The sequence below is a fragment of the Pimephales promelas genome, chromosome 19 (genome assembly GCF_988280905.1).
Source record: "Pimephales promelas chromosome 19, fPimPro1.hap1.1, whole genome shotgun sequence".
Lineage (NCBI taxonomy): Eukaryota > Metazoa > Chordata > Actinopteri > Cypriniformes > Leuciscidae > Pimephales > Pimephales promelas.
Window position 1 is genome coordinate 2,542,421 of NC_142787.1, and position 23,216 is coordinate 2,565,636.

Genomic DNA, 23,216 nt, shown 5'->3' on the forward strand with positions numbered 1-23,216 from the left:
ACTCTGGAAGGGCGGCCGTCTCCTCGACGGGATGAGACTCTGGAAGGGCGGCCGTCTCCTCGACAGGATGAGACTCTGGAAGGGCGGCCGTCTCCTCGATGGGACGAGACTCTGGAAGGACGGCAGTCTCCTCGACGGGGTGAGACTCTGGAAGGGCGGCCGTCTCCTCGATGGGACGAGACTCTGGAAGGGCAGCCGTCTCCTCGACGGGATGAGACTCTGGAAGGACGGCAGTCTCCTCGACGGGATGAGACTCTGGAAGGGCGGCCGTCTCCTCGATGGGACGAGACTCTGGAAGGGCGGCCGTCTCCACGACAGGATGAGACTCTGGAAGGGCGGCCGTCTCCTCGACGGGATGAGACTCTGGAAGGGCGGCCGTCTCCTCGACAGGATGAGACTCTGGAAGGGCGGCCGTCTCCTCGATGGGACGAGACTCTGGAAGGACGGCAGTCTCCTCGACGGGGTGAGACTCTGGAAGGGTGGCGCTCTCCTCGACGGGATGAGACTCTGGAAGGGCGGCCGTCTCCTCGACAGGATGAGACTCTGGAACGGCGGCCGTCTCCTCGATGGGACGAGACTCTGGAAGGACGGCAGTCTCCTCGACGGGGTGAGACTCTGGAAGGACGGCAGTCTCCTCGACGGGGTGAGACTCTGGAAGGGCGGCCGTCTTCTCGACAGGATGAGACTCTGGAAGGGCGGCCGTCTCCTCGATGGGACGAGACTCTGGAAGGACGGCAGTCTCCTCGACGGGGTGAGACTCTGGAAGGGTGGCGCTCTCCTCGACGGGATGAGACTCTGGAAGGGTGGCCGTCTCCTCGACGGGATGAGACTCTGGAAGGGCGGCCGTCTCCTCGACAGGATGAGACTCTGGAAGGGCGGCCGTCTCCTCGATGGGACGAGACTCTGGAAGGACGGCAGTCTCCTCGACGGGGTGAGACTCTGGAAGGGTGGCGCTCTCCTCGACAGGATGAGACTCTGGAAGGGCAGCGGTCTCCTCAACGGGACGATACTCTGGAAGGGCGGCAGTCTCCTCGACGGGGCGAGACTCTGGAAGGGCGGCGGTCTCCTCGACGGGACGAGACTCTGGAAGGGCGGCGGTCTACTTGACAGGGCAAGACTCTGGAAAGGTGGCGGTCTCCTCGACGGGATGAGACTCTAGAAGGGCGGCGGTCTCGACGGGCCAGAATCTGGAAGGGCGGCAGTCTCAGGCGTGATAGCGGCCATGTTATCCGAAGACACAAGCACGGCTGACATGGTGTGAACAGTCTCTGTTTTGGCAGGTATGATGTGAAGAATCTCAGGCTTGACCGGCATGACGTCACGTGACGAAGCTCAGGCTTGATGACTTCACGTGACGAAGCTCAGGCTTGATGACGTCACGTGATGAAGCTCAGGCTTGAGGCATGACATGATGGCTGGTGATGGTGGTTGAGTGGTGATGTCATCAACCGCTCAACAGCATATGATCCAGGTATTGTGCGAATGAATCTGGTTGAAGCTGGCTGGTGCACAGGATTGTCCAGTCCAAGCACAAGCTCGTTCTTTAGGATGTAATCAGTCCAGTTGACCTGGTGTGAAATTTCTAGGAACTCTTTCACATTCTTCGATCGGGCAGCCATCCTGGAAACAGTTTATCTGACGATCTGTTGGGTTTTGATGGATGTGTGAAATGCCCATACTTTATGTTTAGGGTCTGATCTTCTGTCATGAAAAAGAAGGATTCACACAGGTAAAGTAATCAACAGGTTTATTTGCAGAAGTAAGTGATCGCAACGATGGAAGCAGGTGAGCAGTAACTGATGAAGGGCAAGGAGTCGGGCAAGGATTCGGGCAAGTGTTCTTTGTGGATCGACAAAACCAGACAAGGGAGTGCAGGAGACGTGTCTCTTTATAGGGAGTGCTGATGATAAGGTGCAGGTGCTGATGTAATTAGGTGATTGCTGATGTGATGGTGTGCAGGTGGGAAACATGAGGGATGCTAGGAGGTTTAGTGTGTTATGACTGGTTCAGATTACACGATTTTTTTTGTCTGTTACAATAGTCACTGTGTGAGATTACGCGATTTTGACTCCTAAAATCTTGTCGTGTCGTGGACAAGACACATGTCAGACTACACGTTGCTTCCTGACCAGTCATCGCATGCCGTCTTTAACGGTGTGCGTGATGTCATCGAGAAGCGAAACTAGTAGCGAGCGACTTCCGAAAACGAACGTAAACAAACAATGGATGAAGCGGTGAGAGTTGAACTGGCTGTCCTGTGTTCAGAAAAAAATAAAAAAAGAAAGAAAACCCAACAATGGACACCTTCCTGGATTGCTCGGCATTGCCTTTTCAGCGTGGGAAATACACAGTGTGGCGTGTGAGCGAGTGAACTGGTTGATTTGGGTGTGTAAAAAAAAATTTAAACATGCTAGTATTTTGTAGTGATGTCGTGAAGCAACGCAGACGCAACGTAGGTTGTCGCCCACTATGACACACTATACGAGATGATACGATCGAATCTTGCGTCCCGACGCCCGTTGTCGTTTACGAATCCCCAAGACACCCTACGTCAAATGGATGGTACCAAAATCGTGTAATCTGAACCAGGCATTAGAGGTAATAGAGCTGGTGTGGTGACTAGATACGTGATAAGTATGTGCTTTCCATACATAATAAAAAAGTATTTTTGGGGTAGATAATTTGTTTTATTATCCTATTGTTTACTATTTATTTGCTTGGTCGGTGTTGTTGGGGTGTGGTTTGTTATTTTGCTGCTGTCAGTTGTAAGGACCTTTGAAATTACTGAAATCATTTGGCGAAGTGATATATGGAACTGTATTGTGGTTGAGACCTGCCTGGAACTACTTTAAATATTTGCACATCTTAGAATCAGATTCAAGCATTTAACAGCCTCATAGTATAATACTAGTTAATGTATTATGAATTAACATAAATTAATAATATATATATATATATATATATATATATATAAATTAGCACCAACCTACAAGTGTGGCTCAATTTTAGTTCATGATAATACATGGGCTAATGAACTGAGCTTTATTGTAAACCAACATTTAGTTACAATACAATAAAAGCAGAATCATTCTGCATCATAAGTTTCACATAATTAAATGACTGCAGATCCTTCATTACTCACATTTTAAATAATCATCCAGAAGGTATTACTGAGCATAATTGCTTTACTGTATAATAACATAAGACTTCTCACTTAGCCGTGCTTTTAAAAATCTGAACAAAATCAATCTCTGCAATTACGCATTAACTTCAACTGATTTTTCAACAATGTCATGAAAGGGAAAAAACGAAGACAGTTGAAGATTATCAGGTGAAAAATGACTCAAATTTCAGTCTGTTTATCACACAATACATTGCTATTGTCACATAAATGACCTATTATATGCACTTTTGGAGAATAACAATGAGTGCATTATGTAATGTATACATCACTTCACTTTTAAAGGAATCAGCTGCTTTCAATCAGAAATTCATTCCCAATTTCCATTTATTGGTCTAGATTGAGACAGCCGACATCAACAGTCTCTGAATGTTTGTCTCAGTGTGTAATAACTATTCCTTTATTTGAACTGGATTCTCTGACAGTGGATGGAGGTGAGTAGACTTGTTCTCTTCATATTCTCCTCCATCTTGTTTGATGTCCTGTAAGGCCAGCGATTCACTCTGTGTCTGTTCTTTAAGATTTTGCTTTTCCCTGTATGAGTGAAATGTGCTGTACAATGTTATACGAAGTTGTGAAGCTGATTTATTAATGAGACTGATCATTTGAATACCAGGCATTACCTTTTCTCCTCTACATCCTCCACGGTATCAGGCAGAGGAATGTTGAGGGTTTCTGGAAGCAAAAAGGCTATTAAACCAGCAATTACAGCGGATCCCCCGTATATAATGCTAGGCAGAGCCGGCATGATCTCATCCAAGATCAGGACTGCAGGGGCGGCCATGGATCCTATTCTGGACATAGTGGAGACAAAGCCCATGCCAGTCTGCCTGTGGAACAAACATGAAAACTAGAGTAACAATGAAGAGGCTGCCTGAGGCATGCTTTGGTGGTTTGTCGCTCAACAAACACAATGAAATTCAATTTCGGAGTGTTTATTTACACCAAGTGCAAATAGTCCTCCTTGTTGGTAGAAGCTATTTACACTAACTCCACCCACCAATGTCTGGTTGGGCTAGATAAAAATACAAAAAAGCCTGTAATTTATCAGAGGGAGTGGTGTAGGGAGTTAGCCTTCGTACTTCTGCCCAATTTCAGTTCGCTTCTGTACTCAGTCTGAGATGGCGATCTATCTCTCAGTTTTCCTCCGGCCTGAAAACAAGCAGGCCAATTAACGAACAGAGGGCGGGCTGAGAGCCGAGTTTAAGATTGTATTTTAGGTTAGGGGAATCGAAAACGACCGTGGATATGGAGATACGGGATGCAATTCGCTCTGTTGTGGAGAAAGTTACCGGCTTTTGCAACTGAAGCCAGAACAAGAAGAGTGTTTGTTAAACATTTTCAATAGAGGTGATGTTGTAGCCTAGCCTGACTTCGTCATACTCATATTCAAGAAAGAATCTGAAAGAGTCTGGCTTTGATTATGAGGCGTGTCGTAACCGAACCAGGACAAAAAAAACCTCTGCACTCAATTGGATAGTCGGTAGACCTACCAACCAATCAGAGCAACGCATAAGTCAACTCCTTTGCATATCGCAGTTTTCAAATACAGAACGTAGCCTACTTTATTTATTTTAGAAGTTAAATAACGAGTGTTACTTCTTTTACGTACTTCTCCATGAGTGCGACAAAAGGAGAAACCACAACGACCACAGGCTTTTCATTACGTCCCATCTTCTTAGCGAAAGTCAGAGCCAGCTGATAAGTTACACTTTTCCCGAATCATGTAGGAAGGACGCCAAAAATATCTTTCCGATCGACAAATGCCTGGATTGCAGTTCTCTGTTTGTCTATTAAAATTAATGCGCTGTCGATTTATTTTACAACAGAATCTATACATCTCAATTCTCCAGCTGCAGTCATCTCTGACAAGCGCTCTTTGATAACGTGATGATTACGTCCCTGCAGATCACCTGTCCATCATCGTATAAAGCCCGCCCTGGCAATTTGATTGGCCCGTTCATTTCTTGCCTGATCATAATTACTCCTCAATGGATCGAGTCCAGACCGGGACTCAACTTCCTGACCAAAAAATATTGTGGGCGGAGTTCGGGCTGGCATCCAGGCTAGTTGTAGCCCTACTCCCGACAGGTTTTGGGAAAAGTTTAATTTATCAACTGTTACCAATCGTCAGCGAGAAACGGGGCAGGCCAAAGGCCGGCAAGGCGATAGTTGTGATTGTGTCCTCTCCTTGGTTGCACTCATGGAGGATCAGGTTAAGGACAAAATGACATCATGAGTTTTGCGTAAACAAACACGCCTCTTTCAAGTCAAGTGGCGTGTGTTATCTATACGCATTTTGAGCTATCCGCGTGTATATGTCTACGCCGTTAAATGTCCGAGTGATTCTGCGTGTATGAACACGCCGTTAAACGTCCAAGCGAAACGAAGCAAAATGTAGATTTGGCGGCAATGAGGGCATCTTTGTAGGCAATGAGGTGGAGTTTATAGGCTTCATGATGGACTGTGAGCGATGATTTTTTTGTCAGGCGTTCAAGTTAGCGGCCAGTTTGTTTCATTTTCCGGAGTGCAGGTGTGTACCAGGGTGACGAGTTGTTAAAAGTGACAGTTTTTGTTTTGAGGGGGTCAGAGTGTTAAGGGAGGTACACAAAGCGGAGTTGAGGTGGTTTGTGAGATCATCAGGTGAGATGAGGGCTGAGTCCAGGTGGAGAACAGATCTGTGAGATGATGATCAATAGATTTAAGGTTGCGGAAGGTGATTTCTCTGAGGAGGCGGGGGCGGAGGGTTGGACACGGAATGGTGAACTGCATTTTTATGTGGCATTTAGTTTTTTTTATTATTAAAACAAATTAACCATTGACATCTAAAACTGAAAATCAAATTATGGTCTTCAAAGTATGGGTTTCACATTTTTATTTATGACAAATATTTCAAAAAAAAAATCACAACCAATTTGTATGATTTACAACATGTAAAACTGACACACCAACCTCCTGCACGAGTACACAAAGGGGCTCAAAATCATCACAAGAATCAGTAAATTTACAGTTGGGAATATGAGCGACTGACAAGACTCCTGAGCGGATCTTCAACCATAGTTTAGCAGCCAGGACTGGACTACTGCAACTCACTACTCCTTGGCATCAGCTCAAACTACATGAAAAGACTCCAACTGGTTCAGAATGCACCTGCCCAACTCATCACCCTCTCCAAATCCTGGCACCACATCACTCCAGTCCTAAAACAACTACACTGGCGTCCCGTTCCCACCAGATCACATACAAAATCCTGGTCCTTACCTACAAAGCCATCCACCACTTGGCTCCCTCATACCTCACTGACCTCCTCTCCCCCTACCAACCCTAACAGTCCCTCAGATCCACCTCAGCCGATCTCTTCTGCATCCACAAGTCCAAGCTCCACAGTTTTGGTGCTTCCAGGCTCTGGATCCGTAGCCCCACGCCCCTCCCATCTCTCTATGTGTTGTTTTTTGCTTATTCACCTGCCCCGTAAAGAGACTCTGAGTTCGAGAAAAGCGCAATATAAATTCAGTTTATTCAATTGAACCATTTGGCACCGAATGAAGTCTATTATATGGAGAAAAATCCTGAAATGTTTTCATCAAAAACCTTAATTTCTTTTCGACTGAAGAAAGAAAGACGTGGACATCTTGGATGACATGGGGGTGAGTAAATTATCAGTAAATTAAATTAAATTATAGTAAATTATAAAAACTAAACAAACAAACGAACGTGGCAGAAAACCTCTTTGATAAAAAATTATTTGAAGTGTAATTTGATTGTTTAGTTTCCATCGCATCCCATTAGACTTCATGAGGAGGGCAGGTTCATGACATGTACTGGGACCAACCACCAGGGGGCGATCGAGACACTTTGGTTTTACTTTTCAGGACTTGTGCTTGTTTGTAAACCAAGACGATTTTACTATACTGTGTCACTTATATTTAGGACTATAACATCCATACTGTACAACACTAACATGACACTGAATGAATAGCCTAATATATTCATATGCAATGCTATAATGTTGTGCAAGATTCCATGTTACTTTATTTGTACGTAGTTGCAATTAGCTTAATGGTTTAAACAAAACTATAACATTTGGATGCTTCAGACCTGATGACAGTAGGGTAAAGCTCTCCAGTAAATAGGTAGACACAAGTAAAGGACGATGACATGAAGCCCTTCCCAAGAACGGCAAGCACTGTCCTTGTGAACTGCATATCTGCAATGACAAACAGCTTCATTAGCCGTCAGTACAAGATTAGACACACCTGTGTGTGATATTCTAGCTTGTGTTATCACATGACATAAGACATTTAACAAAACTTTTTGCCAAATCTTGTTTCTTGAGAACTAATAAAAATGGACTTGATTTTTTCTGGATTTGCACTTTCTGAATTTTTGCACAATATGTAGGGGTTTTTTTGGCCACAAGAGGGCGTAGTTTCCAACAATAACAAAGGCGCAGGACTTGCTGTCAAGCTGATGGATCTAATAATGTTTATGGATGAGTGCAAACATTCATGTTTTTAACATTACAGTGGTATGAAGCAGGTTGTGATTGCTAAAGAGAGTCCTGTGGATATAAAGGAATAAGGACATTTAATTCTACCGAACTCCCCGCAACTGTTGGATTACTCACACAGGTCAGTTTATTAGACGAATTAAACTTATGAGGTAACGCAGCTCTGCTTCACTTGCTCTAACGTTACACTATGACAATAAACAGCATTTACTGTGTGTTGAAAGTTATAATGTTATACTAAGTGTTAGTTTGTTTGCTATACAAAACTAGCATCCTCATTTTAGTTCTCCTTGTTTGTCCCAAAGTATGGTCTGTTTGAAAGAAACAAGAACTTTGTGCCGCTACATTACGCAGTACACAGTTGTCCACGTCTGTCGCCATGGTTACGTCATGGCTATGGCAGTTTGAAAGGAAACCGAGGATAGTGCGGAAATTGCGTCATTGACAGGCGACATTTTTTCCAGGACGGCCACTTAATTAAAATTGGATTATCTCTGAAACAGACTTTTGGAAAACTGTAAGTACACAACTGCAGGAAATATATCACACTGTGCAATAGATTTTTGGATATTTTATTACACAATTCTTGCTCAGGATTACTTGAATCCAACTATGTCTGAGCAGGATTGGAACTGAAGCCAGTAGCAAGGTATCCCTCCAGGAGCAGGGTTTATATTAAATTGTATTATTATCATTTATAAAATCTGTCTTCACTTTACGGGATTAGCCGTTTAATTAGGTAAATGATTGTAGCGTATCATAATAGAATAAAGCTATTGTCTTACCTTTAGGAACAAAAATGTTGGCAAATATTACAGATGCTGACACAAGGAGACACAAGCCTTGGGTCAAACGTCGGCCCAGAAAGCTCAACATAAGAAGAGCAACCAGTTTAGTGGGAAAATCTACCGCCCCAAAGATGATCTGCATTAGATATATGTTCACCCCAAACTTCTGCAGGTCCATGGCCAGTCCATAATATGCAAAGCTAGTTGAAAACCTGTTAGGAATTACAGTAGTCATGTTTATTATTGATTTTTATACACTTATATCTATGTGTTTAAATGTATACATAAAAGAAGAGGCGTAACCACCATCCAGATTTCTTGCATACAGACATTGAAACATTGACATGATAAAATTGATTCTTACCAGACGATCATAAGGCACATGGATATCTTCCTCATGTTTGGTGTTCTCAGGAGATCAAGTGCAGTATACACTTTCTTACTAGACTGAACTTCTTTTTGCATGTGTGTCTCCAGCACCTAAACATCAGCATACATGAAACACATACACTGCTGTTCAAAAGTTTGGGTTCATAAGGATGTATTAAATTGAACAAAAGTGACAGTAAATACGCACATTGTTATGACTATTATAATAAATAAATATTAACTTTATATTCATCAAAGAATCCTGAAAAAAAAAAAAAGAATTCTAAACAGGACAACCTTTTTCAACTGAAATAATAATAGAAAACAGTAAAAGCACCAAATCAGCATATTAGAATGATTTATAGATTATTTTTGACCCTCAAGACTGGAGTAATGATGACTCGTGAAAATTTAGCACATGAATACCGGTAAATATAATTTAAAAAACAACCCTACACTTTCGATAAGTATAGTGTTTAACTATGACAGATATGAAAAGCTGATGTGAAACCTCTAACGTGATCTTTTCTGCCTTCTCGGGCTTGCCGTTGATTTTAGCTACGTGGTGGAGATTCTTCAGTGCCTCCTCAGAACGGCCATTCAGCACCAGCCAGCGAGCAGATTCAGAGAACCACCTTTGACATGGAGACATTTCTTTCAGTTAGTTAATGCATGCTACATTATTTTTTCTGTGTGCAGAATATCTATAGTTCTAATAAGTCTACACACATTTTAAACACACTGGTGACCTTTTCAGAATCACATTCAGAATCAACACAATCACACTGTCATTTTCTGTACAGGTTGAAAAATGACAAATTTAAAGATGACCTCTATACTTAGCATTGTAATTAGGCCAGTGGTTTTCAAACCTCATCGACTGTATTTTTTGAGAGAAAGTGCCAGACTATAATTTTAAATGTAAGCATTGGGTTTCAATTTACCTTGAATATCTAACGTTTCAAATATATAACAACAACAACAACTTTAAAGGGACACTCCACCCATTTGCATTAAGATTTCCATTGTTAGAAATCCAGTCATACTATTGAACAGTCATGCCACACTCTCTCATTTTCCCCTGAGACGAGAGAAATCCGCTATTTACCTTTTTCACTTCCTCCTATCATCATTTGGTAACACTTTATTTCGATAGTCCACTTTAGACATTCTACTAACTATAAGTAACTTTTCAACTACATGTCAACTAACTGTCATTAGAGTATTAGTAGACTGTCAGCTTAATATCTGCTAACACTTTAATTTTGTTGGTCCCCCAACAGACATTCAACTGACTATAAGTAACTTGGCGACTACAAGTAAACTTACTCTCCTAACCCAAAGCCTAACACCTAACCATAACCTAACAGTCTACTATAATATCCTAATACTCTAATGAGAGTTAGTTGACATGTAGTTGAAAAGTTACTTATAATTAGTAGAACATCAAAAGTGACTATCGAAATAAAGTGTAACCCATCATTTTACCTCATTGTAGGAGGAAGAGTTCAAGGGGGGATTTCTGTAAAGACTACAAGCACTAGTTCCCACCCTTTAAAACCCGCCCGTAGGGGGTTGGGCCTATTGTGCTGACAGACCAATCACAGATCACTGGCAGTGCGATTGATATCACCGGCAGAAACTTTTTGAAAATAAGGACGAAGGTACTGAATACGCAGACGGATGCATTTGGCGCTTTTCCACTGCATAGTACGGTACGGTTCGGCTCAGTACGCTTCGACTCGGCGCGGAACAGTTCGGATCGCTTTTCGTTTCCACTGCAGTAGTACCCCTTCAAAGTGTGTGGGACTGATCGTTATTTGCGCGCGCCTCTACTGCCATGACATCATCTTAAAAGCGCCACATTTTCAAACCCACAACACAGGAACAATGGAGACTATCGAGGGGATGGTGTTCCTGATTCTCGGTATGTGGTTGTTTTTAACTGCTAGACGGAAAAATGTGTTTAAAATGAGGCTGATGGCAGCAAAACAAAAATACTGCTAAAAAAGTGTCTCGTGTCACAAATCCAATGACGCTAGTAGTGACGCTGGTAGTGACGATTCTGTCTGACCAATCAGTGATCTGCAGTGTTTCACGTCACATTTTAGTACCGGTACGGTACGCTTGGAACCACAACAGACCAGGTACCATTTAAAGTGACCTGAAGCGAACTGTACTGTACCGTACCATGCAGTGGAAAGCACCACAAGTGAGCCGTACCGAACCAAACCGTCCTGTACTATGCAGTGGAAAAGCGCCTATTGTGGATCGAGTTGGGTACCGAAAAGCGATGGCAATAGGGAACCGGTTCCAACGTAAACGGTAATAACCAGACCGAATAAGAACGAAAATTTCGGTGCCTGAGTCTCTGTGTCATGAGGCGCACACACGGAAATACTCTCGCTCTCTCCCTCTTCCTCGTGTGCGCACTATACGGTTTGGACTCTTGCTCACTCACTCGAGATTTGAACTAATTTGCAGGCCGTTATCAATATACGGGAGACTCCTGGATCGTCTGATAGGGGATTAATGAAGACGCCGAAGACAAAACGCTCCAAGTTTCGGCTGCATTTTACATGTAAAATTACACGTCAGAGTAAGTGTGCCGATTGTCTGAAGCCCATATAGAATCACGCCAATCCATTGTTCGGATGGCACGGACGCCACCTCGACGCTTTTACGTCGTCATATTATATTAGCACGCATTATTGGATTTCTTTGTGCGAAATGATTTCCAGGCGGTAGCGTAGAGTGGAGCTCAACTCTAGTCTCCATTGATGGGCGGAGTAGTGGGAGTGGCCTGCGGAGCTGAGCATTGCAATGCATTATGGGGATTCGTTTCATGTTGTCTACACCCTCTATCCAGACTAGGACATCAGAGTGACCCTCCTGTGGTCACAGAGGAAACTGTTGTCTCTCAGAGCAATGCATGTCCCCGGTGGACCAGAATCAGGGGGCAGATCACTCTGCCCAAGTAGCAGTGCTTCGCCTTCTGAGAATATAGTTCCCAGTATGAATATGGTTAAAAGATACCTGTGTCTTATATGACCTTGTTATTTGTACACAATGTGACTATACAAATCACAACATATAAATAGCAAAATGTTGGCATTATTTTGTCACTTATTGGGAATAGTATGCTAGGAGCCATTTACTTCTAGTCTTTGCTAAGCTAGGCTAGACGTGGGTGCGTCAGACAGAGTTATGGAGATGAAAAGGGTACAGTATGTATGGACTTACAGTACATACCCTTATGTAACTCCGGGGGATACGGTGAATAAGCTAGAGTCCCAAAAAGTCGGCGTGTTCCTTCAGCCCATTCTCACTCCCAAGGCGTCACGTAACTGACGCCTTGGGAAGCATTTGACCATGCTTCAATATCTGACGCCTTAGGCGCCCTTTAGCGTCAGTTAGATGACGCCCTAGGATCGCGTGTACCCTACCCCCACCCCATACCTAAACCTAACCGCGTCCTCTAACTGACGCTTTCCTTTAGCGTCAATTACATGACGCCGTAGAATCGCGTCATATAAGTGACGCTAAAGGGCGCCTAAAACGTCAAATATTGAAGCATGGTCAAAGGTGACGCCTTGGGGTGAGAATGTGTTGGTTCCTTTAAGAGAATAGGACATCTCCAGACACTCTCCACATCTCTACAGTGCCTGGAGTTTGCCCCCGGAAAAATTAAGGCCATCTTGCACCTCAGACCGGGCCTAGGGTGCCTTCCAATGTGGTGAGGTCTATGGTTTTGCAGGTTTTTCAGACTCCACCTCATGTGATGGCGGAAGATGTGAGATGAGGGAGGAAGTGGAGGAAGTCGGAACAGTAACTGGTGTGTTTCGGGTCACATAACAAGGGGTTCCCCGCTTCTAAACAGACCATCAGCAACTGAATAGTTCAGGCTATTTCCCTGGCCTATCAGGTGTACAGTTTTCCTTCACCTTTGGTCGTGAGGGCTCACTCAACTGGAGGCATGGAGTCCTCTAGAGCCCACCTTTCAGAGGGCACCTATCCATCTATCCTGTGCCCCTCTGCACATTCATGAGATTTTATAGTCTGGACCTACCCTTAACACCCAGTTGTAGTGCCTGAGACAGCTTCGCTATGACAGACAGGCTTCATTGTGGCATAGAGGGCATTTCGCTCCCCATAGTATTGTCATTGACACAGTGAGAGTTCCCTCGAAAGGAAACGTCTTGAGTTAGGGCTGTAATCTCAATCTCAAATCTCTCTCAAAAAACCTTTTCAGTTTGTACAAACACTGCTTGTCAGCAGTTGTACATGTGACCATTCAGTGCCCTGAGACACCTGTACACATGGTTGAGGCGAACTATGGGTCAGGAAAGACTTCACAACCTCGAGGTTATTTCAATTGAAAAGGAATCTGTTAACTCAATTAGCCTTTCTGCTGATTCATGGTGTCAAATGATGTTGAAAAGATCAAATGAGTTGAATGCACATGAATGGCACCACAATGTCATAAATTACGAGTAAGAAACACAGATTTATACCCTACATTTTCAGAATTGGTGTGTGCCTGCGACAGTAAATTTGTTGAAATTTGTTTATTGATTTTTAACATAAAACATGCAAAAAAAAGTAATATCATTTTGCAGAAATGTCAGAAAATGCAGACATTTTTTTTCAGTGAGCATAGGTTGTTCTAATAATTCCAGTTAGTCACAAAGTTATTCAGAACCAAAAAGTTATTTGAATAATCTCTCACCAGCTGTACAAAAAGAAGATGAAGAAAGGGAGACAGACAGCCACTTGTATTTTACGCCAGTCTTTCAAACTGTATGCAATTCCAGCTAGAAGCATCTGACCAAATGTGGAGAAGAAAGATGATAAGGTGCCCACCAGAGTTCGAGTCTTAGTGGGAATCCACTCCACCTCTGAGAACACAAAAATTTAAAGTCAAGTCGAGTAACATTTACTTATTTACTTATCCTTGAATCTGATTGGTCAATAGCTGTGCTTTATTCATGATAAAACACGGCCATGACCGCTTCACCCAACAGTTCTGTGTATCATTGTGCAACACTGCTATTTTTTTTTACTTTAACAGTTTTATTGTGGGGTAACCTTTTTATAAAAGCAAAAAGGTACTCAAGGCAAGTGCTGTATCGTGAATAAGTAACGGACGTGCCTAACAACGCCCTTCAGCCGTTACTTATTCATGATAGTACAGCACAGCCTCTCGTACCTTATTGCTTACTTTTACAATATATACAAACATTTTGAGTCAAGTCACATTTATTTATATACAGCTTTATACAATATGTAATTTTTAAAAGTAGCTTCACTGCTCAATTCAGTTTTATTTTCATCCAATAGTGGCAGTGCAGTCAGCTCAATGTTGATATTAAGGAACGCTCGCGGGTGAAAGCGTAAAAATATTTTATCGGATGTGCCTTTCGTTTACACGGCGACGGCATTTTTGGGGCTTAAAAACGCAAAAAAGTGAAACCACCCTCCAGAGTGGAAATCTTAAAAACGCTCCACCGCCGCGTTCCTGTGTAAACGGTAAAAATGCAAATACTGCTTGACAGTGAAGGTTGTACGCAGGCGCGTGGACTTGGTGTTGTTGTAGTATGCACTCCTAGCCACCTGAAGTGCATACTACATTGAATTTCACATACTTTTGCGTCACCATTTGCACGCGGATTTCCCACACAAAACGCTCGTCTAAACGCAGAATAAAAAGTGATGACGCAACGCCACTTTTGCGTTTTCTCTTCAGAATCGTTTCCGTGTAAACATAGCCTAAATGTCTATTAACCCAGCAGTTTTCAATCCTGATCTTGGGGACACACACTTCTACCCGTTTTCTATCTGACACACTCAGTTCAGTCCATGGAGCTCCCGACTAATCAGCTGATGATCTGATTCAGGTGTGTTAAATAGGGGATATATGTAAAGTGTGCAAAGCGGTAGGTCAACAGGACCAGGACTGAAAACATCTCAGGTTACGCATTTAACACCCTTCCCTGAGAAGGAAAGGAGATGCTACATCACAGTGTTGATGCTATGGGAACACCTCCACCTCATGGCCGATGTCTAAGGCATGCGTGGAAACGCCAGTTCTATTGGTTAAAAGAGATCCGATGATGTAGACATGTAGACACAGCATCTAGTTCCATTCTTAGGGAACCGAGTTACATATGTAGCCTGAGATAAGGGAATTCAATGCTGTGTCCTGGTGTTGACGTTATGGGAAAAATGAATACCAACACCATTAAACTAATTTAATTCCGTATCTGAACCACATCTGCATTAAATCTACTACATCAGGTAGACAAAAATTATGTATTTTCTCATATAACACAAGCAATTAAAGCAAGCAATCAGCATTAGGCATTCTGAGTTGATGCATTTGAGGAAAAAGACACGCAGCCCAACATGGTAAAAATTTAAAAAGAATGAGAACGTGCATCTGTGGCTTACTGTGTGCAGGTGGGAACCATGAGGGATGCTGGGAAATGTAGTTCTGTGGTGACTGGACTAGTGATTAAGGATTGTGACTGTACTCTCCCCTCCCGGAACTGGGGAGGAAGAAGCCAGGACAGAATGAGCAAGAGTATTATCCAGAGACGAAGATCCATGATGCTGGGTGGAAGTTAAAGACTCCCAAGATGGAGCTGGCAGAACAGTAAAACCCAAGAGTGGAGCTGAAGACCTCCAAGGTGGAGGAGTAACTAAGGAGCACGTACAGATAATTAACTCGAGTGGACAGCACTCAGGAATCAATGATAAGAGGGAAGAGAAGATGATAACATTGGCAGTTTGCAGCATCCGCCCTCCATGTAAGTGTGAACTCGTGAAGCTGTGAATTATCATTGTACGGTGCGGACTGGTGAAAACTAGAGGACTTGAGACTGAAGATGATCAAAGCGTTTGGAAGCAGCTGCTTATCAGTGGTTACCGAACTGAGACGAAATAGTCTTGACTATTGGACCCACAGTGGGCCATTGCCTTTTGTTTCCACACCCACATCACAAATGACAACATAAGTATTTTTCCACCTGTTACATCAAATATTATTCACCCGTTGGGTACCCTCGGCCAAGATTGACAGAAGAATCAACATAAGCATGCTTTAGTTGTGAAGCAGCCCGGGGAACTTCCAATTTTCAGGCAGAGAAATATGGACCCTTTTGTCTTGATCAATTGTGACACACCAATCCGTAAATTGGGACACAATATTCAGCTAGAATTGGACACATCTCTCAATACCCAAACAACATTTACATCCAAGAACCCCCAGAAAGGAAGTATATCTCTTTCAGGAGATCAGTATGATACACTTGCAGAACTGTAACGTTTGCAATGCAGCGTAGCTACACACCCAATATTACAGCAATTATGAATAAATGAAATGAATAAAAAGAAGTGTGCGGAAACAATGAACATATCACATATCTAACTCCTCTGAGTCAGATGCCTATTCAACATTTAATGTTGGAGGCTTTCCCATAGCATCAACACCATGACGCTGCACCAAGTTCCATTGATTTACCTTTATATATTTTTTTGTAAAATAGCATATGCATTTAAACATTTAAGTAATTGCCTTATTTCATTGAGAGATTCTTTTTTATTGTATTTGTAAATCATTTTTGGGTAACACTTTACAATACAGTAATGCACTAATGTGCATTAATTCATCCTTAACTAATGCACAGATAATCATGAGTTAATGTATAACTAATGAAGAACTAAACCATTAATTAATGATTACTGCATCAGGAACTAATAAAGAGTCTATATGATTAATAGATTAAGTAATACATGAATTGCTATTAATTCAATGTGTCATTGTGTATTAATTCCTTAATAACATATTTTCTTAACTAATAGTGTAAATTAATGTGTTAATTATCACAATTAGTCAAAGCTATGCACTTCAACTTCCAGTTGTCTGCTTTAATTAATCATTAGCTAATGATTTGCAAAGGTATCATTATGTTATGACTTTACTTGATGGGGCACATCATTATTAACTAGTCATTTAGTAATTGTAGTAATTTGCACATGAATTTGCACTAACAATGAAGTAATTAATCATCTATTAATGCATATTAGTGTACCTGGCAAATTATCTGGAAGTTGAAATACAAGGCTTTGGCTCATTCTGGTAATTAACACTATTAGTTAAAAAATGAGTTATTATGGAATTAATCCACAATTACATACATGTATGAACTAATACATTAACCTTACAGACTCTTAATTAGTTCCTAATGTGGTAATCATTAATGAATAGCTTAAATAATCATTAGTTACACATTAATTCAGTATTATCTGTGCATTAGTTAGCTTATTAGTTCACCCGTATTGTAAAGTGTCACCCATTTTTGTATAATGTATGCTGGATGACAGTGAAGAGAGACACTCACTGAGCGAGACACCGTTGAGAATGACTCCGGACACAGACATTCCTGTCAGGAACCTGAGGATGCAGTACACCACGTACGACGGAGAGAGAGCTGTGAATGTGCCTAAGACAGCGAGCTGAAAATATGACCAAATCAGAATAGCCTTTCGCCCAAACCTACACGAGAATATAAACACACAATAAAGAGTTGAATCTGAAATCTCCTTCATCAGTTTAAAATGGTTCTGTGGAGTTTTTTGTAATCCATAAAGACTTGCAGACTTGTCTCATGGGATCTGTACATTTTAAAATAAATTTCTAGTCAATAAGTTAATTGTTAAAAATATTTAATTTAGTTCTATATCAAAATTTCTGTGATAGTGGGAAATTGTTGTATACCGATCTGTTTTCTATCAGCTGTTTAATCAGAACTATCGATTTGCATCAGTTTTTTTATCAGTTCTTTTCTATCTAACTGGTCAAATGAGTTTGAAAAAAGAACATTTGAAGAAAATCTGACCGTGTACACAGAAAGATATAGATGCTTTACCTGTCTGATAACCCTCCGAATATAATGGCACCTGCCAGTACTCCTCCCATGTAAATGGTCTGGCTCATCTGTTTGAGTGGACGAAGTGTACAAACTAAATCCCACTGTGACAAATGAGAGAAAAGAGTTACTGCAAAACATTGCACATGCATTACTCTTCGTGCTTGACAAAAATGGTGGTCCTGACTCCGTCACTTGATTCCTATGGAGCATCGAGTGTGTAACTAATTTTGTTGACTAAATGATGATCTAGATATTCCCTTCACAATTGCTGGGAACGCAAATAACTTGCGAGGGAATGCAAAAGATTAAACAAAAAAAATTCTCCCATCCTATTTTTTTTTCCACCACCATGTCTCTTTAGGGGCTCCGTACTTTTTGACTAAGAGAGAGCCCTAACAGACACTGTTAAGTGAAGCTATGTGAACACTGCATGAACGGAGCCACACGGTGTGGTTATTGAATCTTATAACACAACATTTGGCGAACGAGGATGTCTGAACTCGTCTTACCACCACCGCCACCTTTCCTACCTGTTCCCGGCGATCCAGCTGTTCCTTGGGATCGATGAGTGACATTGTTTGAGGATCATTTGCTAGCTTTGGGACACTTTGGGACCTAGCAGAGGCGAGGAAGTGTGTGCTCCTGTGCCATTGTCTCGGGCAGGAGGGACAGTGAATTTTCACCACGCTCACCTTATCGGATGATAAGTACGTCACAGCCACGGTCACTCATACTGGCTGGTATCCAGGGGGTCTCCATCTACCTGGATGACGTGGTGGTGCATGTGCCCTCCACCGCACTGCATGACGATCACCTGGAGCAAGTATTTCAGTGTTTTGAGCAGCATGGGGTCACACTGAAATCTGAGAAATACTTGTTCGGGGTTGAGGAGGTCGAGTTCCTGCTCTTCAGGATCTTGATGGAGGGTATCGCCCCAATAATGTACCACACTGAGGCCATTCTGTCCCTGCCAGACCTGCGTTCACCATCCCAGCTGTCTTCCTTCCTGGGGATGGCCGCTTACTACCTCAGACTCATGCCACACTACTCTGACTCTACGCCCCTCACAGATTCAAGAGGGGGTGGAACGCCCGGTGGTTTTCGCCTCAAGGGCAAGTACTCCAGCAGAGCAGAAGTATTCAGTGGGGGAGAGGGAAACCCTGGCCTGACGAACGCTGGCATGTTTACCTATATGGGAGGCTTTTAACCATCCGCACAGACCACCAAGCACTGACGGCACTGTTGGTGACTAAAGGCTTGGGGCACAGGCCCATGAGACTGCTGGGGTGGGCTGACAGGCAGAACCAGTATAACTTCAGTCTGGAGCTTATGCCTGGGCGGGCCAACATGGTAGATGACCTCCTGTCTAAAGCTGTGTCTGTGACGAAGGAGACGAGGTAACACCAGACACAGAGAGCGACGAAGACTGGGTCCACATCCTGCACGGGCCCCTCAGTTCAGTAGTCACTCTGGCGGAGCTGCAGCAGGCCTCAGCTACAGACGAGGCCCTCACAACTCTCCGTAACTTTCGTCCAGGATGGCTGGCCGGACAAAGTGGATGACCAGCTGCTCCCCTATTACCGCTTCCGCAATGAGCACTCCTGCTGGGGGGCAGTGTGTCTGGCCCGTGGCCACCGTGCGGTCATTCCGAAGATTCTCAGGTCCAGAGTGCTACACATGGCACATGAGGGGCACCTGGGGGTGGTCAAGGTGAAGCAGTGCTGCCGTGACACAGTGTGGTGGCCCCACATAGACTCTGATGTTAAGGAGCTGGTACGTAACTGCGCCTGCTGCCTCCTGAGTGGGAAAACTGGTCAGCCTGCCACAGCCCCTCTCACCCCGACCCCTTGGCCGTCTTCACCCTGGGAACATATTCAGGTTGACCTCTGTGGAGAACTTCACGGGGCACTTGCTCACGCTCGCTACCTGCTGGTTGTGCACGATCTTCATTCAAAATGGCCTGAGGTTTTTCAGCTGAGCTCCATCACTGCACACTCCATCATCGACCGCCCGGACAACCTGTTTGGGCGCTGGGGCCTCCCCATAGTTGTCATAACGGATAACATGCCCCAATTTGCATCAGCAGAGTTCACTGAGTTTCTAACGATGCGGTCCATCTAATGTGGGGGGGGGGGTGGAAAGACTGAATAAAACACTTAAAAATGGAATCCGTGCTTGTTTGGAGTAAGGGGGAAAACCTTCAGCAACGCACTCGACCAAACTCTCCTGACCATCCGGGCATTCCACTACTGGAGTGTCACTTGCATTGCTCATGATTGGGCGTGAACTAAAGCAACCACTGGACTGTTTGAGAGCTGACCTAGCTCCTACACGTGGAAGCTCAGGGCTCCAGAAAGCCAGAGCTCAGGTGAAAGGTTCGCAGGCTTGGATGAAAGCGAGGTTTGATACCATGCACAGAGTGCAAAACCACTCACTTTCTGCAGGGGTTGGTTCAGGGTCAAACACCCCCACCGCCAAAATAAGCTGCAGTCATACTGGTCAGAGAGAAAATGTTATGTCTGAAAACGTGCAGCATGGCCGTGGGAACTAGGGGTGCTGAGGGTGCTGCAGCACCCCCTGGCGACAGCTGTTTCACTACATTGAAATATAATATGACGTGACTTTAAATAACTTTTTGATTTTCAGCATGTTTTTTAAGAACACTTTCTACCTTTATAAAACGACTCTAACGATTATTTCATTTCCATATGTTGTCGAATATAGTTGTATAGAAATTAATAGGCTGGCTGCCTATCATAAGGCAAAAGTCGATCTCGCATAGAGTGAGTGACATGACACTGGTTGAGGTCCAGCATCTCAAAATTGATTTGACACTCATTTTTTGCATGTGAAAAAACAAAATATAGATGTCTTGATTAAAGCATTCTTTGGCATTAAGGGCTGTTCACAAAGAACGAGTTTTTCCATTACCCTCTGCTACTGTTCCAATGATTTTCCCTGTGAACGCGCACGCAACTGTTGCGCTCGCGTCTCGCGAACGAAACCTCATTCTCAAAACGCGGCACTCAAGTTAAGTTCAACAAAAATGCACCTCGAGACCTTGCATTCCCCCAAATTCACCTGTATGTGCTGTAATGGTAGTAATGTAATGGTCTAGTCAGACTCTAGTGGTAGAACATTAGACTAACGTGCAAGAGTTTCTGAGTTCTATTCCACACTCGCATAGTTATTGTTTTCCCCTCATTAAAACCGATTATGTTTATCAGTTGTTGTCAAGCAGGGACATGACAAAATGTTTGAATGCATTTTACTTTGTGTTTCACCGGTACGAATAGAGATTTCTCCGCAACTGATCAAGCTCGTGTCCGTGTGAAGATGTTCCTTGTGGCAGCGCGAGCCACCCTGCTGAAAAATCCAGCTAAAACCAGCCAAGGCTGGTTGGCTGGTTTTGGCTGGTCTCCCAGCCTGGTTAGTTGGTTTATCAGGCTGGTTTTAGAGGGGTTTTGAACACTTTTTCAGCTGGTCAGGCTGGTCCTAGCTGGTCAAGTTGGTAGCCAGGCTGGGTGACCAACTAAAACCAGCTACTTCCAGCTTAAACCAGCTAAGACCAGCCAACCAGCCTAGGCAGGTTTTAGCTGGATTTTTCAGCAGGCAATCAGCACTCAACGAGTCAACGAGTACTTTGATCACTTGATTTAAAAAAACAACACATTTAAGCGTGCTATTTCTCCTCTTATTTAACAAATGAATGCTCTGCTAGACTAGTTAACCGGATGTTTTATTTATTTGTATTGGTACATCCCATAGACTGTAGTACATCCGTGCCGCGAGATGTTTAAAAGTGCTGGGGACAATATCGACCCTTGCAAAAAAAAAAAAGTGGTGGGGAAATTCCCAAATAATAATTATTAATAATTATAATAATAATAAAAGGTGTTTCTGTTTCTGTTTTTTTTTTTTTTTTTTTTTGCGTAAAAATATTTCTCAAACGGCAGTGCTCAGTAGATCTGCTCTGGCGCCGACTCTGTCAAGCCACGCCCATTAAGCCCCGCCCCCAGCACGCCCATGATAAAATATGTTCCCACGGCCATGACGTGCAGTGTTGTTTCCTGTTGGACTCTGTTATGTTATGCACTGTGAGTGACAGGTTACGGTGCCTTTGGGTTAGAAAGGCACCGCAACCAGGTTACGGCAGTGATTTACAGCAAGGGTGAACAAATGTAAGGTTTGCGTCAGTTCAGTAAACGCAGCATGAACGGGGCTACACGGTGTGGTTATTGAGTCCTACACAACAACCCTAGTAATACTTTTCTAAATTTTCTAATTTTATTAACATGTAGATATAATAAGTTGAATTCATGTTCATTTAAGAATGTCTCAGTATTTGGTTTGTTTTTATTTTGCTTTCAGCCGTTTGTTGGCTAGCATGGACTAAACCTAGTGATCCATATTATCCAGCGTGATTTGAAAAAAGCATCCAAAGGAGCATCTTGTGCTGCAATATATATACAAAAATTAAATCTGACCAGGCTCCATGTCTGCAGTTTGTACACATTTCTCATTGCCACTAATTTGCATAAAACTAAAACTTGATTTGCAATATTTTGCCTATTTAGAACTTTGCTACTTAAATTGCCATGTAAAGGGACAAATAAAGATTTTACTACTACTACAACTTTCAAAACTTTTCTTTGCTGTCTTTCATCCTAAAACATTTGTACTCCACTACATACATTTTGACCAATAATGTTGAGAAATAGGCCTACATATTTTATGTCAGAGCTAATGAAACAACTTACTTCTGATACTATAGATGAGCTGAATTCAGTCTTGTCATATGTCCAGCCATTAGCACAACTCTCTGTCAGCAGTTCAGTCACATTTCTGTGACTCAGTTTGTCAGTGATTAAATGCCACTGAGTTTCAGTGTACCGAGTGCATTTGGACAGTGTCAGTGATGAATCCAGTGGGATAAACGCGCGCAGGACCGATGAGGTGCTCTCATTCAGGGCAGCCGTTATATTGGGTATGCGACAGTGATGCTCCGGTACACCAGCAGTAAAGTTATTTAGTAAATTCTGGCAAGCCATCAGAAGACCCGGGATGGACAGAAGCATCACATGAATCAGCTGAAAGCGTCCAAACCCGCCAACTTCATCTAGAAGATCCGCAAAGCCCATATTGATCCAAGACTCCTGTGATATTTCTAGATCTCAAGAGTTTTCCTCAGCAGATTGACACAACTCACCACGACTGTACTCTTTACTTTAAATGAAAAATACTCACACAAAAAAAATGCTATTTAAAACTTTGAATGATTAATTTTGGGGTTAATGGTTGCCAAAGGAGTTTCTGATTTCTGAACACAAAGTATTCTTCCAAACGCTGAGCTGAAGCGAATGAAAAGTCACCCCCTCCATGACACACGCAGAGTACAATACATTTTAATCTGATTAAAATCCCCTGCACTGGAA

General features: G+C 43.0%; 1 protein-coding gene across 1 annotated transcript; it reads right to left on the reverse strand.

Moving 5' to 3' along the window:
* Positions 1–3,023: 3,023 nt before the first annotated feature.
* LOC120473637 (solute carrier family 22 member 6-A) lies at positions 3,024–23,122 on the reverse strand. The gene is made up of 10 exons (XM_089123579.1): positions 22,542–23,122; positions 17,779–17,882; positions 17,251–17,405; positions 13,578–13,746; positions 9,360–9,483; positions 8,844–8,959; positions 8,477–8,691; positions 7,280–7,388; positions 3,805–4,011; positions 3,024–3,715 (listed from the first exon to the last, which is right to left on the reverse strand). The coding sequence occupies exons 1-10, from the start codon at positions 22,920–22,922 to the stop codon at positions 3,574–3,576; spliced, it is 1,722 nt and encodes a 573-aa protein (XP_088979705.1). The 5' UTR covers positions 22,923–23,122; the 3' UTR covers positions 3,024–3,573.
* Positions 23,123–23,216: the final 94 nt, after the last annotated feature.

Excerpts from the sequence above, each read along its gene's own strand:
- LOC120473637 (XM_089123579.1), bottom strand. The coding sequence starts at position 22,922 with ATGGGCTTTGCGGATCTTCTAGATGAAGTTGGCGGGTTTGGACGCTTT. Across the intron at positions 13,747-17,250 it reads TCTCAACGGTGTCTCGCTCA|AGGTGGAGTGGATTCCCACT; the intron begins GTGAGTGTCTCT and ends TTGTGTTCTCAG. Across the intron at positions 8,692-8,843 it reads ATGTGCCTTATGATCGTCTG|GTTTTCAACTAGCTTTGCAT; the intron begins GTAAGAATCAAT and ends AATTCCTAACAG.